This window comes from Desmodus rotundus, chromosome 10 (genome assembly GCF_022682495.2).
Source record: "Desmodus rotundus isolate HL8 chromosome 10, HLdesRot8A.1, whole genome shotgun sequence".
In the NCBI taxonomy this organism is placed as follows: domain Eukaryota; kingdom Metazoa; phylum Chordata; class Mammalia; order Chiroptera; family Phyllostomidae; genus Desmodus; species Desmodus rotundus.
The window spans coordinates 62,272,113-62,288,426 of NC_071396.1; the positions used below are offsets into that span (position 1 = coordinate 62,272,113).

Consider the following 16,314-nt stretch of genomic DNA (forward strand, 5'->3'; position numbering starts at 1 on the left):
AAATCAGTAATGATGCACATAAATCATTACTGAACTCTACAGAACTTAAGTCTGGCCTGCTAAACGTCTTGACTGGTTGACAAGCAGGACTGTGTACCGAATGCATCAACCCAGCTCAGACATGCTAATTTGCTACCTCAGGGTTGCTTTACAACCAGAGGGAATCAAACTTTTAAGAGCAGACATAGATCAGTTTGTATTTCCTCTAATTACTGGCTTTAATAACAGTTCTATTATCTGCAACTGAGCACCAAAGTCAGAAAAACCAAGGTTTGGATCTGAGTTTGCTCATCTACACCAGGCTATCCCATGGCAGCCCACCCCCTCCAGATGTTCATCCCCACCCACAGCCAACTATTGACCCACCTATCAGATACCAGATGCTTCCTGGAGACCTGCAAAACTGCAGTAGCAGTGGGGCCTCCCTCCCCAAGGGATCTGTCTGCAGAGCTGTTGGGAATTAAAGGGTGACAGTGTATACATAGCACTGAGGACATTACTTGGCATACAGGAAGCATTCAGCAAATATTTAACTATTATTATTAAAATCTGTCTACAGGACACTGGTGAGAAACCATGTAAGAAATCTTGGGGGAGTCACGGGATGATATTTACTGAGAGTATTGAAAAGGGATGACTTGGACATTTGGGACAGGACAGTGAGCACTAATGGCCAGTTGGTCACATAACACATACAAGGCACTGACAAGATCTGGGGATGTAGTGGTAACTGGGGGAGAACAGGTCAATAGTCACACAGAGCTTGCATTCTAGAGGGGGGAAGACAATTAACTAGTAAACACAATACTCAAGAAAGTATCAGGTAGAGATGAGGGGCTATAATGCAAATAGTGTGGTGTAATAAGGAGTCAGGAGGTTACCTTAGATAAGGTGTCAGGAAAGGCCTCGCAGGGCAGGTGAGGAACAAGCTGTGCCCCAGAGCTCGGCTTAGTCAGCAGGCGGTAGGAGGGTGGGTGAGGCTGAAGGGAGGCTGGGTCCAAATGATGATGGGCCTCCTAGCTCACTACATATAATTTATACACACACGTATGTATATATATGTATATAGATATATGCACATACATACACGTCGTCTTGGTGTCTTGGATCTGGTATACCTTTCTAAGAATATAACTGTCTGCTGGTAGAAAAAGGGTTCTAGAGCCAAGAGTAGCAGCAGTCTGGTGAGGTAACTACTGCAGTGGTCTGAGAGAGATGGTTTGGGCCATTCTGGCCAACACTGGACATGGACTGAAGGACTTATTTGAGATACTTTTGGAGACCACTAATGTGGGGCATGAGGGTAAAAAACCCCAAACCTAAGGTTTTAGCTAATTGAATGGATAGGGTGACATCTACTGAGACAAGGGAAGATAGAGAGAAACACGTCTGAGGCAAGGAGGGAACCCAAAGTTTGAGATGCCTATTGGATAAGCAAGTGGAACTGTCCACAGTTGGACATAAGAGTCTGTAGCTCAGATGAAAGGTTAAGATTCAAGATACCAACTGGGAATGGATAGGAAGAGAAGGAAAATGGCTTCTAGATGAAAAGGTAATGAAAGGAAAGCTTATTCTGTAACTTTGCCTATCAGATGCTCTTATACATTAGACATTATAGTCAATGGTCTGTAGTTGCATCGCTAGTGATGACTGGTTGCAACGAATCTTTGGTTCACATCCAACTGCTCTTAAAACTCTAAGCATAAGCATCATGTTTCCAAAACATGAAGGCATAGGAAGAAATACATATCCACAAAAGTATATAATCTATGAGGAAAGTCACTTTTCAAGTTTGCTTGTTTAACCTCCTCTTTAAAAAAAAAATGTTTTATTGATTATGCTACTACAGTTGCCCCATTTGCCCCCCTTTATTCCCCAGAGCACTGTACACCTGCATTCCCACCTGCATTCTCCCTCTTTAGTTCATGCCCATGGGTCAAACAAGTTGTTTGGCTTCTACATTCCCTATACTATTCTTAACCTCCCCCTGTCTATTTTGTACCTACCATTTATGCTACTTATTCTTTGTACCTCTCCCCAGCCCCTCACCCTCCCACTCCCCTGTTGATAAGCCTCCATGTGATATCCATTTCTGTGGTTCTGTTCCTGTTCTACTTGTTTGCTTAGTTTGCTTTTGTTTTTGTTTTAGGTGTAGTTGGTAATAACTGCTAAGTTTGTTGTCATTTTACTGTTCATATTTTTTATCTTGTTTTTCTTAGATAAGTCACTTTAACATTTCATATAATAAGGGCTTAGTGATGATGAACTCCTTTAACTTGACCTTATCTGAGAAGTACTTTATCTGCCCTTCCATTCTAAATGATAGCTTTGCTGGATACAGTAATCTTGGATGTAGGTCCTTGCCTTTCATGACTTCAAATACTTCTTGCCAGGTCCTTCTTGCCTGTAAGGTCTCTTTGGAGAAGTCAGCTGACAGTCTTATGGGAAGTCCTTTGTAGGTAACTGTCTCCTTTTCTCTTGCTGCTTCTAAGATTCTCTCCTTCTGTTTCATCTTGGTTAATGTAATTATGATGTGCCTTGGTGTGTTCCTCTTTGGGTCCAGCTTCTTTGGGACTCTCTGAGCTTCCTGGACTTCCTGGAAGTCTATTTCCTTTGCCAGATGACGGAAGTTCTCCTTCATTATTTGTTCAAATAAGTTTTCAACTTTTTGTTCTTCCTCTTCTCCTTCTGGCACCCCTATAATTCGGATGTTGGAACGTTTCAAGATGTCCTGGAGGTTGCTAAGCCTCTCCTCATTTTTTTGAATTCTTGTTTCTTCATTCTTTTCTGGTTGGATGTTTCTTTCTTCCTTCTGGTCCATACTGTTGATTTGAGTCCCAGTTTCCTGCCCATCACTGTTGGTTCCCTGTACATTTTCCTTTGTTTCTCTTAGCATAGCCTTCATTTTTTCATCTAATTTGTGACCAAATTCAACCAATTCTGTGAGCTTCCTGATTACCAGTGTTTTGAACTGTGCATCTGATAGGTTGGCTGTCTCTTTGTTGCTTAGTTGTATTTTTTCTGGAGGTTTGATCTGTTCTTTCATTTGGACCTTTTTTTTGTCTTGGCATGCGTGTTACTCAATAAGGGGTGGAGCCTTAGGTGTTCACCAGGGTAGGGTAACCCATGTCACTGTGTTATAACACTGTATGTGGGGGAGGGTTCCAAGAGGGAACAGTGCTACTTGCTCCACTCTATGTCAGTTTTCAGTCACTTCCCCCACTACTCACAATCAAATTGGGCCCTTCTGGTGCTGATTCCTGGGTAAGTGGGTTTGTGTACGTTCTAGGAACCTGTGGGTCTCTCCAATGAACTCTCCTGTGAGGCTGGGAGTTTCTCCTACTGCCTCCTGAACCCCAACAGGTTTAATCCTCCTCTTTTGTGACCTCCTGAGCATCACCTAAACGGCAAAATGATGGTTCCAAAGAAATAAGAACATCACATTTTTAAAAAGCACTACCCGTTTTAAATTTTTTGAGGGTGACTATTCTCAAATAAATGCACAAACATGACAGCCTCTCACAACTGATGTACAATATCTAGATTTGCAGTAGGGCAATATCAGTGAAACCAACAACTGTTTAACTTGTAAAAATTGTTTTCACACATTGTGTTTCAAAGCAAGAGAAAAATGAAGTGGGAGGAAAGATAGGGAAGGGTCTAATCAACAAACAAGTATAAATGATCCATGGACATGAACAACAGGGTGGAGGTTGACTGTGGGAATGGGGGGGAAGCAGGGAAGAGCAAACGGGGAAAAAAGTTGGGACAACTGTAATAGAACAACAATTTTAAAAAAGAAAGAAAAATAAAGTGGAAGAGAAAAGAAGGGATCTGTTTTCCTCTCTCCAGCTCACAATCATTGGTTCTAAATTGCTACTGCTTTTAGGTCATCTAGGCAGCTTTTTATCCATTCTGTAGTCTTTCTGCTCCATCAATATATAAGCCATTGTGATCAACCCCACCCCATCGCATAAATGTTTACAATCTGGTATTTTGTTGTACCAAAAGAAAGGCTATTAGCTGAGGCTCAGAAATCTTAACCAGGAGACTTACTAGTAATGTTGAAAAGTAACCAATAATCATGTTCCTCCTGGGTAAAACCAGGTAACCACATCACCATCTCTATCTCACAACTTGCCACGGCTCAAGAAGTCACAACAGGAGAGCTTTTCTGTCCTGATTGCACTGGTACCTGCAGAGTGCCCCTCTATGCCAGATTATGGAGCAGTTATCTCCTCTGGCTTTACTTACAATAAATGCTATCTTAAAATACATTAATCTCTCCAATGTATTTACATATGAAGAGTTTTCCCACTCTGGAGAAAAAAATTTAAAAAGTAACCTTTCCTTTCTACTTTGGACAATCAGCTAAAGGACAGAAGGAAAAGAGAAGGAATTAATTAGGGGAGAGGAAACTGTGTAATGGAAGAGAAAAATCACAAAACAGACTCAAGAGCTTGGAAGTAATTAGAATAAAGCTATACTCTCATTTCTGTATGACATCATATAAAAAACAAGTTCGGTGAAAATTAACTTTATTTCTGGATATACCACATTAAACTATATGCCATATTTATTCAGAATATCATAATCGATGCAAAAATAGAACTGTCTTCTCCCCTGTAAAAATTAAGTACAATACTGTAGGCTAGATACATGATATTTTAGTCAGGTCTTTAGTATTTGCTTCTCAAAACAACAAAAAATCCCTACTTTTTACATATTTATCATACAAAATATATACAAGAATATAATTGTAGTATAGAAAAATGAAGTTACCAAAATATAACTTATACCATTTACTTTAGACAAAATGTATTATAGTTAATTGTTTTCAAGAGCTTCACCAATTAGTCGAATAGCTACACTCTTGCCTTCGTCTGTTTGAATAACAAGTGAAGCTTCAAATGTGCCCACCGACTTTGGCTTGAATTGCACCGGCATATTGATGTAATGCTGGGCTCTGTAAAGAGAAAGGAAAACGTCAGCAGCCTGATGATATGGCAACAAACAAATCACCTGCCACAGTTAAGCACAGAGAGCTCAGTAGGTTTTTTGATGAAAGAACCTAGTCCAGTTATATTCAACCTAAATTTATTTCTCATTTCTTTAACATTATTATTTAATGCAAAACTGGCACAAAGGAGGGAAAAATCTAAAATCTGATTCAAAAGTATTCTATATGTATTCCTGGCTAACCGATAACAACAGCAAAAAGGAAATCAGAATTCTAACCTATTGTATATGGAGCTTCATATTCCATCTGCAAAAGCAGGTGCCTGTCTACCTAACAAAGGGTACAAGAACACTTTACATATCCCAACCTTCAACTGGGAAGAATATAAACTGACTTGTCACATGCCCATCAGTAACAGGACTGTATATATTTTTTGCTCAAAAGCTCACATAAAACCTTTATCAAAAATCTCCTTGAAAATTTATTTTCAGGTGATATAAAGGCAGGTAATGAGTGCCCTATGTTTTAAAGTAGTATGTTGGTTTTGTCCTTGTGTCCTTTATAGTAGCTCCTATAGACAACAACTGCTCCTATAGACCCTTCTCCCCACTACCTCCCCACTCCCCTCTGGCTATTGTTACAATGTGCTTAATTTCAATGTCTCTGGTTGTATTTTGTTTGCTTTTTTCTTTTGTTGATTATGTTCCAGTTAAAGGTGAGATCATATGGTATTTGTCCCACACCGCCTGGTAGGGTGGAGGGATGGGGGAAAAATGCAGACAATTGTAACTGAATAAAAATAAATTAATTAATTTAAAAAAAAAGTAGTATGTTGGCAGTTTTGTTTTTGTTCATAAAATCAGGTCCCAAGAGCCTTAAAAATACACATATTTTCATGGTGAATGAGACTACATATACTTTATCATGGCCTGTGTGATGTTATCTGCACTCAGTCTTAATTGGAAAACTTACAGCTTTTAGACTTTCCTCAGCAGGGAGGAACTTCACCCCCTTAGTCTCATGTCAGAGCTACATGTTTTAAAGTTCAGCAATAAGAACTAATAATATGCTTTTGTTTCCAATGGCTAGAATTAAAGAAATAGTTTAAGTATTTCAAAGCACTTTTCCTGAATATAACTGATTAACACAGAAAAAAAATCATATATATATCTATATATCTCTACATATCTCTATGTATGTCTATATATCTATTTATCTGTCTATATTTAAAGTCTGGGTGGTCTCACCTTTAACTGGAACATAATCAATAGAAGAAAAAAGCAAACAAAATATAACCAGAGACATTGAAGTTAAGAACAATCTAACAATAGCCGGGGAGGGGGGGGGGACAGTGGGAAGAGGGGATTACAGGAACTACTATAAAGGACACATGGACAAAATCAAGGGGGAGGGTGGAGGTGGGGGAGGGAGGTGGGTTCAGCTGGGGTGGGGCGGAGGGATGGGGAGAAAAGGCATATAACTGTAATTGAATAACAATAAAAATTAAAAAAAAAGTCTGGGTTATTTTCTCCAAATGCATTAATTAATACCTTATTTTCCCATGTCAAAGCTATATATATTTTTTAAATGGTACCCAGTCCATTGCTTTGACAAACTACAATTTTATCTTTCATATTCACATTTTAATACTCAGAATAATGTTCTATTTGCCAACTTTAGAGGATTTACAATTTATGAATTACTAAAAGTGATGAAATCACCCAAAATAAATTTCTGAAAGATCCCAGTATTAACAAATTTCAATATGGAATATAGTTCTATATTCAACTAAGGAAGTGTTTTTAAAACATTATGATAAATATATATCATCTGCTTCAGATTCATACATCCTTTGAATTCAGTGCAATTTAGAAAAAGAACCATGAAGTGCAACACAGCTACAGAAAACTACCAATAAGAGTTACATTTTTAAAAAATTTCTCTTGTACTATTATTAAAAACTGCTTTAATCTCTCCTCTCTATATATACACACACACACAAAAGAGAAAAGGTAATAGTAAAGTATGTTGAACACAATGAAGAGGTCTAGTTTAAAACCTTTTACTAGCAAATGACTAATTTTACAGCAAAGGCACACAAAGTAAAAACATGTTAGGAAAGCAGAGAGGCAGTCATGGCAGTACACTCTAAACCACTTGGTTCAGTACATGTCCCATCTACCTATAAAGGGCTTATCAGAACCTACAAATTATATAACCCATAATTTTTCTTTTTTAATTTAAAAGGAACTCTGGCTGGTATAGCTCAGTGCATTGAGTACTGGCCTGTAAAACAAAGGGTCACCAGTTCGATTCCCAGTCAGGGCACATGCCTGGGTTGCAAGCCGGGTCCCCAGGAGGAGGCATGTGAGAGGCAAGCACACATTGATGTTTCTCGCCCTCTCTTTCTTCCTCCTTTCCCCTCTCTCTAAAAATAAATAAGTAAAATCTTTTTTTTTTAAAGGAACACTTTTTGTAGGAAAAGCTAGCACATTAGCATAGTCAAGATACTATCATTATCAAAGAAATGTTTAAAAAGTAACAAATTGCTTGGTTCCTGTGCATGGATGATAAGTAATGACAGATCATGATAGTGTTGTTCCCTGGCTGTGACTTTGTGAGAACTGCCCTTCCGTTTCAAATGACATGGCAGGGTCTGTCAGCTCAGAAGCTGCAGCTGGCCAGGACCTGCAGTACACTGTATGCATGGAGACCTGGGCACAGAAGAGGGGAAATGCATAGTTTGACTCCTCACCAGAGACTAGACTTGAATAAAATAGGTTAGCAGAAGGATGCTTTTCAGGTCTAAGTGGGAACATGAACAAACTCTTTTTAAAAAGACATGTGAAGGGGATGATCACCCAGAATCCAAAAAAGAACCTTTACAAGAAACTTAATGTTTTCACCTTTCTTCTTTACAATCTATCATTAAGAGGGTTAAACATCCCTATACACGTTCATGCTCATCTACCTCTGCATTAGGCAAGACTTCTGTAACTTCTGGAGAAAAACTCCTGCCTATTTATGTTGCAATCAGTTTATATCTCATAAGTCAGTTTACTTCATTTGGTTAAAAACATCACAGAGTTAGTGCTTTACACACAAGATTTTCTTATTATCAAATTTATACTGAGTTGCTGCTATGAGACTTGCTGCTGGAATTTGTAACATTACATATTTATCCTAAGGTCCATATGACAGTTAATATGAATGAAAACTTCCTGGAAACTCATCATGCTCAGAACAATAAGTAGCTGCCACTAATAACAATAAGTAGTTGCCACTAACAAACTAATAAAGTATAAAATTATTTAAGTTTATCTTCAAAACATAAAAATTTAAAAATATTTTAAAGTGATATGTTCAAAGAGTATAAAGCAGACAAAATGTCTTGTGATGCTATTTTAAATGCTGGATCCTGATCTTGATGGATCCTATCAATAAGGCCAACTTAAAAGAAGGGCTTTATTAATAACGCCGAAGATGCCATTATCTACTGAGTGTGCTTCCTATGACCGGGCACTAACACACATCTCTACGTACTCCTAGTAACAACTACCTGCTGCCAGAAGCATTATCATCTCCATTTTACCTGTTAGGAAACTCAGATTAAGTCTATGATAATTTCTAGATTGTTGAATTTGCAGTTTGCCTCCAGGTCAGCCTCCTTGGGAGGCAAAGAAAGTGCTTAACTCCCAAGTACATAAATAACATGTCACATAGTACCCAGGATGGGGAAAGGGCGGTGTAAGAGATGAAAAGAATGAAAAGGTGAGAGGTGCAGACAATAGGCCTCCCCCTTTTCTGTACCTAGATATATGTGTAAGCTCCTACAGAACAGCACTGCTGGTCTAAGTAACTCCATAAAGATGGTCCTAGAATCTTTGCTGAGTGGTCTGAGTTTTCACAAAATATAACATGTTTTGGGGACAGTCTCATAATGCTAAAAGGAAAAGATCTTATAATAATTAAATGTTTTAATTAAAGATAAAATTACTCTTTAATACTAAGACCAATAAAACTTAAATAACAGGGACAAATAAGTTTGAGATTTCAACTTAAATGTACTTCATATGGAAAAAGAAAATTAGCAAGGACAATAGGAAATGAAGCCCCGATTTAGAATAATATATAGGGTATTTGAAGAATGACAACTGAAAAATACTGTAATGAAAGTTTTCCCAATTAATCTGGAAAAACTAATTTTTGTCCAAATTAGTGAAAATCTAAATCCTTGATTCTCAGCATAGTAAAAATAATATTTTAAGCAGAAATTATTCTATAGTTAATCACAAGATAAGACTCTATGTATGTTTGTGGCTGACACAATACTGGGTAACAGGAATCATATGTTAAGTGCAAAACACTGTGTGAAGTTTGAGTTGCTGCACTGTCAGGTACACTAGTGCCTAGTCACAAAATGCTTTTCCTTCAGTCTCCTTATCTCTTTTCCCATTTAAGAAGTCCCATGTGTTTACTGCTTTATGGTGTCGGTTATGACACCATATGCAACAGACGGAGACCTCACAAGTCCTAACTCCCAAGTGATATTCTGATGTCCTGAAAACAAATACTGCACTGGCATGAGAACATTTTGATTTCTGATAAACTCACCTCAAAGAATATTTTGAATGCTTGACGTAGAAAGGCTCTCTGGGAGTTAAAAACTTCAGCTGCAATTTAATATGAAGCACTTAATGAAATTATGCAAGTTAGATATTTGAACATACATTTACATTTATAAATTTAGGTATAGCCATAAAATTTGGTAAGAAAATAAATGCTCATAAAAACATATAAAAGGAAATTTTAGTATGTATTTATTTACTCTAGCTTTGACTAGAGTAAATGTTATCCAGAAATATGCTGGTCTGATGTTACACAACAAAGAGAAAAAGTTAAAAAATGAAAAATATGAAAGAAAACAAGTGCTAAATACTTTTGATTTTCAGATAAAGGGTCATGAACTTTCCATGAATTTCATTTAAATATATTAAAGCATTTAAACATTAACATAAGCTTCTAATCACCAGGAAAATATTTCTCAAATAGTTGAACACATTTATTTTTCTAAAACCCACAGTAGTATTTACAACTTACTGAGTGTGTAATAAAAGAATTATTTCGCAAATTGACTTTTAATGTCCTTGATTCCCCAACTCTAGTCGGTAGAAACTGATACACGTCTTCTGGGGCATAAACTCCACGGTGGGTCAAGTCAAGCTGTCTGCTTTGGAAAAAGGTTTAAAAGTCATCTATTTAAAATCCAAAAGTAATTTAAACTATTTAGATACATCAAATTAGGAAGTAGTGCTTTAAACTTGTATTTTCCCCTACAACTCAATTAAAAAATAGTTTTGCAATGGCTATTTAACTAAGTCATGTAAAGGTAAAAATGCCGACAGCAGGAATACTCTTATAGAGGTGCTTGCTGGGTTATCTGCTATGTAAGACAGGAGCAGCACAACCATGGCCCCTCTTTTTCACTAAAGTCTGGCTCTCCTCTCATCTCAAACCAGAAGGTGGTCCTTTCACCTTAGTCTATTTCACTGACTACTCACAGCACAGTCCACTGATAATCTTCATTTTTATACGAGCACAGATTACTCTGACAGTAACACAAGCTCTGGCATCTCAGCACCATTTGATGGTAGTGGCCACTTCCTCTTGCCTTGGCTTCCAGATTTCTCTGGCCACTCGTCAGTCTGTGCAGGCTCATGTCTACTCCCTCACCTCTAATGCTTCTGTCCCACAAGGCTTGGCCTTGGACATCACTACCTGCTCACATGACACTTTCCTTAGGCAATCCCATCTCAGGTGATCCAGTGACCTTACTTACACCTCTGTGACCTCCAGATTTGTTTCTCAGCTTAGATTGAGCTTCTGGGCAGCACATCCAACCACCTCATAATTATATCTCCTTATGGCTCCACAAACAGAATAAACTTGTCACCTTTCTCCTCAATCATTATCCTCCACTTGTATTTCCTGTCTAGAGGAATGGTATAAGAGAGCTGACCTTGAACCACTTCTCTCTCAATGAGCCCCTATATCCAATCCATCACTGAGTCTGTCAAATTTCCTTCCTATATACTTAAAAGTATCTATTTTTTCATCACCTTTCTTGACACTCTCTTATCCTAGACTGCTTAAAAATACCCTCCGATCTGTTTCATATTATGTATTCTTGCCACCTCCTAATTAGTTCATACTACCGCCAGAAGGATTTTTCTGTAAATACTAGAATCTGATCTTGCCATTCAGTGGTTTCTAGAAGCTTTCCAGATAAACACCTGACATGAGATCCTACATGGTCTGCACTCTACCCACTTCCCCCTTCAGCCTTGCCTCATACCATTTTCCCTCCTCTGTGCTCTAGGCCTGTGGGCTGCTTTTAGTTCCTTGAGAGCCAACAACCACCCCCCACCCTGGTTATTTACACAGTCCTCTTTTCCTAGGTCATTTTCATTCACTCTCAACTTAAAGGTCCCATTTTAGGGAGGTTTTTCCCAGATATATTTCCCCATGTTTCCCATTTATTTTCTTTCAGTCCTTTCTGCAGGTTGTAATCAAGCCTGTTAGTGTGATTATTTGTGATGTGGGTCCTCCTCCAGAAGGGAAGTCTGTGGAGGCAACGGCTGGGGCAGTTTTGCTCACTGTCTTATCTCTACTACCCAGAATGCTGAGAGCACTCAGTAAGCATGAGATGAGCAGATGAGTAAATAGCATAGAGAGTGTGATAAGAACAAATATTCTATTCTTTAAAGGATTCTAATTTCTTACAAAGTACATATTTACTCCTATTAGAAATAAATGACCACATTTATATTTAATTTAGTAGGTATTTAAAACATATTCTTACAAGCATCTTCCTCCAGAACTGGCTTAGACCTAAACATTAGTTAATTAAGGATTATTAGAAACATTTTCATTTGGTAAAATACTTAAATATTATCATTAAAAGTTGTGTAAGCTACTGGCATAAAATATACCTTCTTCAAAGTTTTGAAGAACCTACTTTCATAAAATTTTTAAAATCTTTTTAGGAATGTAAAATAGTTACAACCACTTTAAGAAAACTATTTAGCAATTTATTTTAAACACTTGCTTGTCATATGACCCAGCAATTCTACTCTTAGGTAATTCTACCCCTCTCCAAATAAAAAAATATGTCTACAAAAATACACATACAATAATGTTCACAGTGCCTTCGTTCATAATGGTGCCAAATTAGAAGGAAAATGAATAAATAATGACATGTTCATATAATAGAATACTAAACAATAAAAAGGATCAAACCACAGATACACTCAACATAAATAAATCCCCGCAAGGAGTATGTTAAGTGAGAAAAGCCCAATAGAAAGAGTGCATATGTAACCTATGGTAATAGATTAGAACAGAATAAGCCTTGGGGTGACGGTGAGGATTGACTACAAAGGGACATAAACAACTTTCCAGGGGAAGAAAAACAGTCTCTATCTTGATTCGCTTGGTAGTAATAAACTCCTAGAAAGACATTGAGCATTTTACCAAATGTAATTGTACCTCAACAAAGTACTGAGAAAAAATTTTTAAGAATGCCAAAAACAACATACCCAGGTATGACAGCAGAAGCTTCTGATATGGCTTGTCTTCGGGACTTAACTAAATTATCTATTTTAATAAGAGTATTTGTAGAAATGCATGAATTTTCAGGCTCATTTTCTCCTTTGACACTCTATATAAAAAGAAATTCCACAGTGGAGGAGAAATAAATACTCTAGGAAAATATATGGACATTTAACTTTTTAAATTCTACTATTTCCTTCACAATTTTTAAAAATAAGACTTAAGATTTTTAAATTCCCTAAATCACAAGCCCTATATTTTTCACTGTTCAGTTTCTCTCTCTCTCCCTCTCTCGCTCTCTCTCTCTCTCTCACATACACACACACACACACACACAGAGTATCAAGTCAAACACAGATTTCATTTCATAAAGCCAAACCCAGACCTCTAACATACCAATCAATAAAGATAAATGAGAAAATTAAGATAGGGCTATACAGCATAATTAATAAAATTAGAATAATACCAGAAAAATATCCTGCATTTTCAGGCCAGTTTTTCATGTCAGTTTCACTTAGTTTTTCACACACACACACAATAATATATATAAATTTAGTGTAATACTCACTTGTCCAGAGAGTTGAAATCTCAACGTATGTTTCATGTGAGGCTCTTTAAGGGGGTGACATTCAACATCCCAAAACTGGGCATAATCCCCTTTATCTCTGGGCAAAAATGTGATGGAGACCTTCAAACCAACACATCCGGTAGAGAAGTTTAGACAATGAAACTTGCAGACATGTAGTTAGATTACCAACTTAAAATGTTGGTATGAAAAATTAAAATATTTTTGCATTGGTTAGTTTTGTCACTAATTAAAAAAGAATTTGAGCAATTTATTTTTAGTGAAATGTTACTATACCAGATCAAAGTACATTTTTCTTTAAGGCTTTATGTAAAATATTCCTAAAAATATAATTTTTTTAATTAAAAAAATTATCAAAAATTCTATGTGTGTCCTAGGTGAGTGCTATACCTGTTGGGCCAGTCACATACATTCCCACCTCATTCTGCAGCAGCAGCATTAGTACATGGGTTTCCCCAATGAACTATGAGGAGCAACCCTGCCATCAATCTTGTATCCCAGCCCCTCCCTTCTTCCCATACCCTTAATCTCTTAGTCTCAAAGCCTTTAACCCAACAGAAATGGGTACAGAAAGCCTTCCCCTAGCATATTAGGGAAACAGGACAAGGGCTGCCTAGTATGCCTAAGCAGAGTTGATCACACTGCCTGCCCTGCCTAAGGCTGAAGCCAGGGGGAGAGAGGAAGGGTACCCTGGGTTCTGCCCAGGCAGCAGGGGTTGGAGGTGCAGGTGAGGAGAGACCTCACTGGGGTAGCTGGCCTTGGCACTCACCCTGCCCTGTGCAGTATTTATTGCTAAAATATTGTCCAGGAGTGGCAGGCACTGGGCCGGGCCCTGGGTATTATTGCTGCACATAGTGTATGTTGTGATCCGTAAGGTTTTCTTTATTTTGTATATGATCAATAAACACCTTTTAAAGAGAAAAAAATTTTAGAGCTGTCAAGTACAAGATCTAAATGAGGAAGGTTCAACTCCAGACACACAATCCAGTCTTTCACTACAATGCTTATGGAACCCTCTGCTGGCCAAGCAGTAAAGGACTAAGGCCTAGCACACAGCCACTAATTGGAAAGGACTGAAAGGAACAGAAAATGTGAAGGAAACATAGGTACATAACAGGGGGTAGAAAAGACAAGCATCTTTGTTACGATTAACTTCAGAACATCAGTCAGAACCAGTTACCCTAACCATACAGTCCAAAGTTATAGATATGAACTGTATGCACACTACCTACAAAAAGTTCAATAACGAGAAAGTTGCAATACTTAAAAAGAGTATTTCATAAAGTTTACCAAAGGTAAGAATGAACTTGCTCAAAGTCAGTGTTAAAAATACTGACTACTTGTTAGGGTGACAACCAGTACTTGAGTCTGGACTTAATTTAAAACACTTAAGTGACCTAATTTCCGTCACTACAGAACATAAGAAACAATGCAGCCAGCAGCAAGCCTGAAAGCACAGAGACAAAGGCAAAATACAGATCAGGGAGATGAGATCATCAAGATTAGGGTGCTACCCTGTTAAAAGATGATATGGACACTGAGAAGACTAAGGAAGAAAACAACCATGTCCTAAATGGTGAAAATATACAAATTAGTGGGAACTACTAGGGGCAGTACCATGCATTAGACAAATCCCACTTACACCTCCTTCCAATGCCAAAAAATAAAGAGGAGAGAAAACCTAATATTACTGCGTGACACAAGCAGAAACAAAATGAGAACATGATTAGCTCATTTAATCCCATATCAAACTAATGTTTCAAAAAATTACTGTATATATTTTTAAGAATTAGGTTGTAACTAATATTTCCCTCCTTCTGAAACACTATTATATGCATCAATAATTGTGCTATTTGATAATATTTCCCTAAATGATTCCAGAATGAATCCAGTGTCTTGCTGCCTCCACCCTCCTTAAATTAAGAAACCAGACCTAGAATTCATTGGACAAATGTGGTTTGACAAGAGGGTAAGTGCTGCTTCAGGTCAAGATATGCAGTATGTACACAACAAAAATCAGAGGTTACATTTCCATGTTAAGCAATATGTGAAAAAAAAATCCTGGGAGACAATCTAGTCCTGCACCCTCATTTTTCTTTATAGTTTTACTAAAATATAATTCACATACCACACAATCCACCCATTTCAACTGCTTTTTGGCATACCTCCAGAACTGTGCAACTATCACTACAGAACTGCTGTCTAGATTAGCACTACTTGAAGTGTGTTCAAAGTACTAGCAGCCGGCAGCCATATGAAATGCTTATATCAGAATGTAAATCAATCGTATCACTAAGCATGGTATTTTGTTTTACTATTTAGAGAGCAAGACTTTCTGCTGCAGAAAGCAATCTACTGACTTGTGCTGGGCCTATTCTCCTGTGGCAGCCTGGCTGTGAGTAGCACTGGTCCAAGGGAAGCAAACGGCTCTGGTGGAAACAAATGACACACTCATCCAGTCAATACAAGCTGGCTGTAAAAACAATGTTAAAACTCACCTTTTGGATTCCATGGCTTTCCATTACACCAGAAATAGGAGAACATCTGAATGCTGCATAGGTAGCTCTAAAAACATCTCCACTTTCATCAACTCCCTAAAAAGTAATCATTTAAACAGTCAAATGAAAAAATATGAAAGTAAATGGAATAATTCTGAGTGACACTACTACCTTTATGGTTATCAAGGACATGCAAACCCTCTGTACAGTGGACAAGGAGAACTCAATGCCTGCCCCAAAATGGAAGCTCTAAAGTGCTATAAGACTCGGCTCACACAAGGCCTCACACTGACTCTCCTCCCTGCAACAGCCACTCCTCTCTGGCTATAGTGATCTTTAGAATGCTGTTTATAATGTCGAAAAACTGCCTTTTCTACAAAGACCCTGAAGACTCTGCTGAATGTGTATTTTAACATCATATGCAATACTACTTTTTTTCAGTAGATACATTATCTTTTGCACACATTTTTTTTAATATTATGGCTCAAAACTGTTACCATCACACAAAATACATGCCAAAAAGGCCACAGTGTTCTAAACAACACACATGACCACACACTCAATTTAAGCAGTGCCCATTGGCAGAGACTACTTGCAGTACACAGCAGGCTACACTCAGTGGCAAAGAACATTCAATTCTGTCTCCTGCACTACCTCCC

The 16,314-nt window shown here is 37.7% G+C and overlaps 1 protein-coding gene across 8 annotated transcripts in view; it reads right to left on the minus strand.

Annotated features, from left to right (window-relative positions):
* Positions 1–4,521: 4,521 nt before the first annotated feature.
* Positions 4,522–16,314, minus strand: part of CEP192 (centrosomal protein 192) — a 131,179-nt gene continuing 119,386 nt past the window's right edge. For 7 of the 8 annotated variants that reach the window (XM_045187728.2, XM_045187729.2, XM_045187731.2 and 4 more), the window contains 6 exons: positions 15,656–15,751; positions 13,140–13,259; positions 12,559–12,680; positions 10,061–10,190; positions 9,575–9,633; positions 4,522–4,966 (listed from right to left, as the gene is read on the minus strand). In XM_045187728.2, the coding sequence (XP_045043663.2) occupies positions 4,828–4,966; positions 9,575–9,633; positions 10,061–10,190; positions 12,559–12,680; positions 13,140–13,259; positions 15,656–15,751 (666 nt within the window). In that variant the 3' untranslated portion in view covers positions 4,522–4,827. The remainder of the gene's footprint in view (positions 4,967–9,574; positions 9,634–10,060; positions 10,191–12,558; positions 12,681–13,139; positions 13,260–15,655; positions 15,752–16,314) is intronic. The other variant, XM_024580151.3, reaches the window with a different exon arrangement.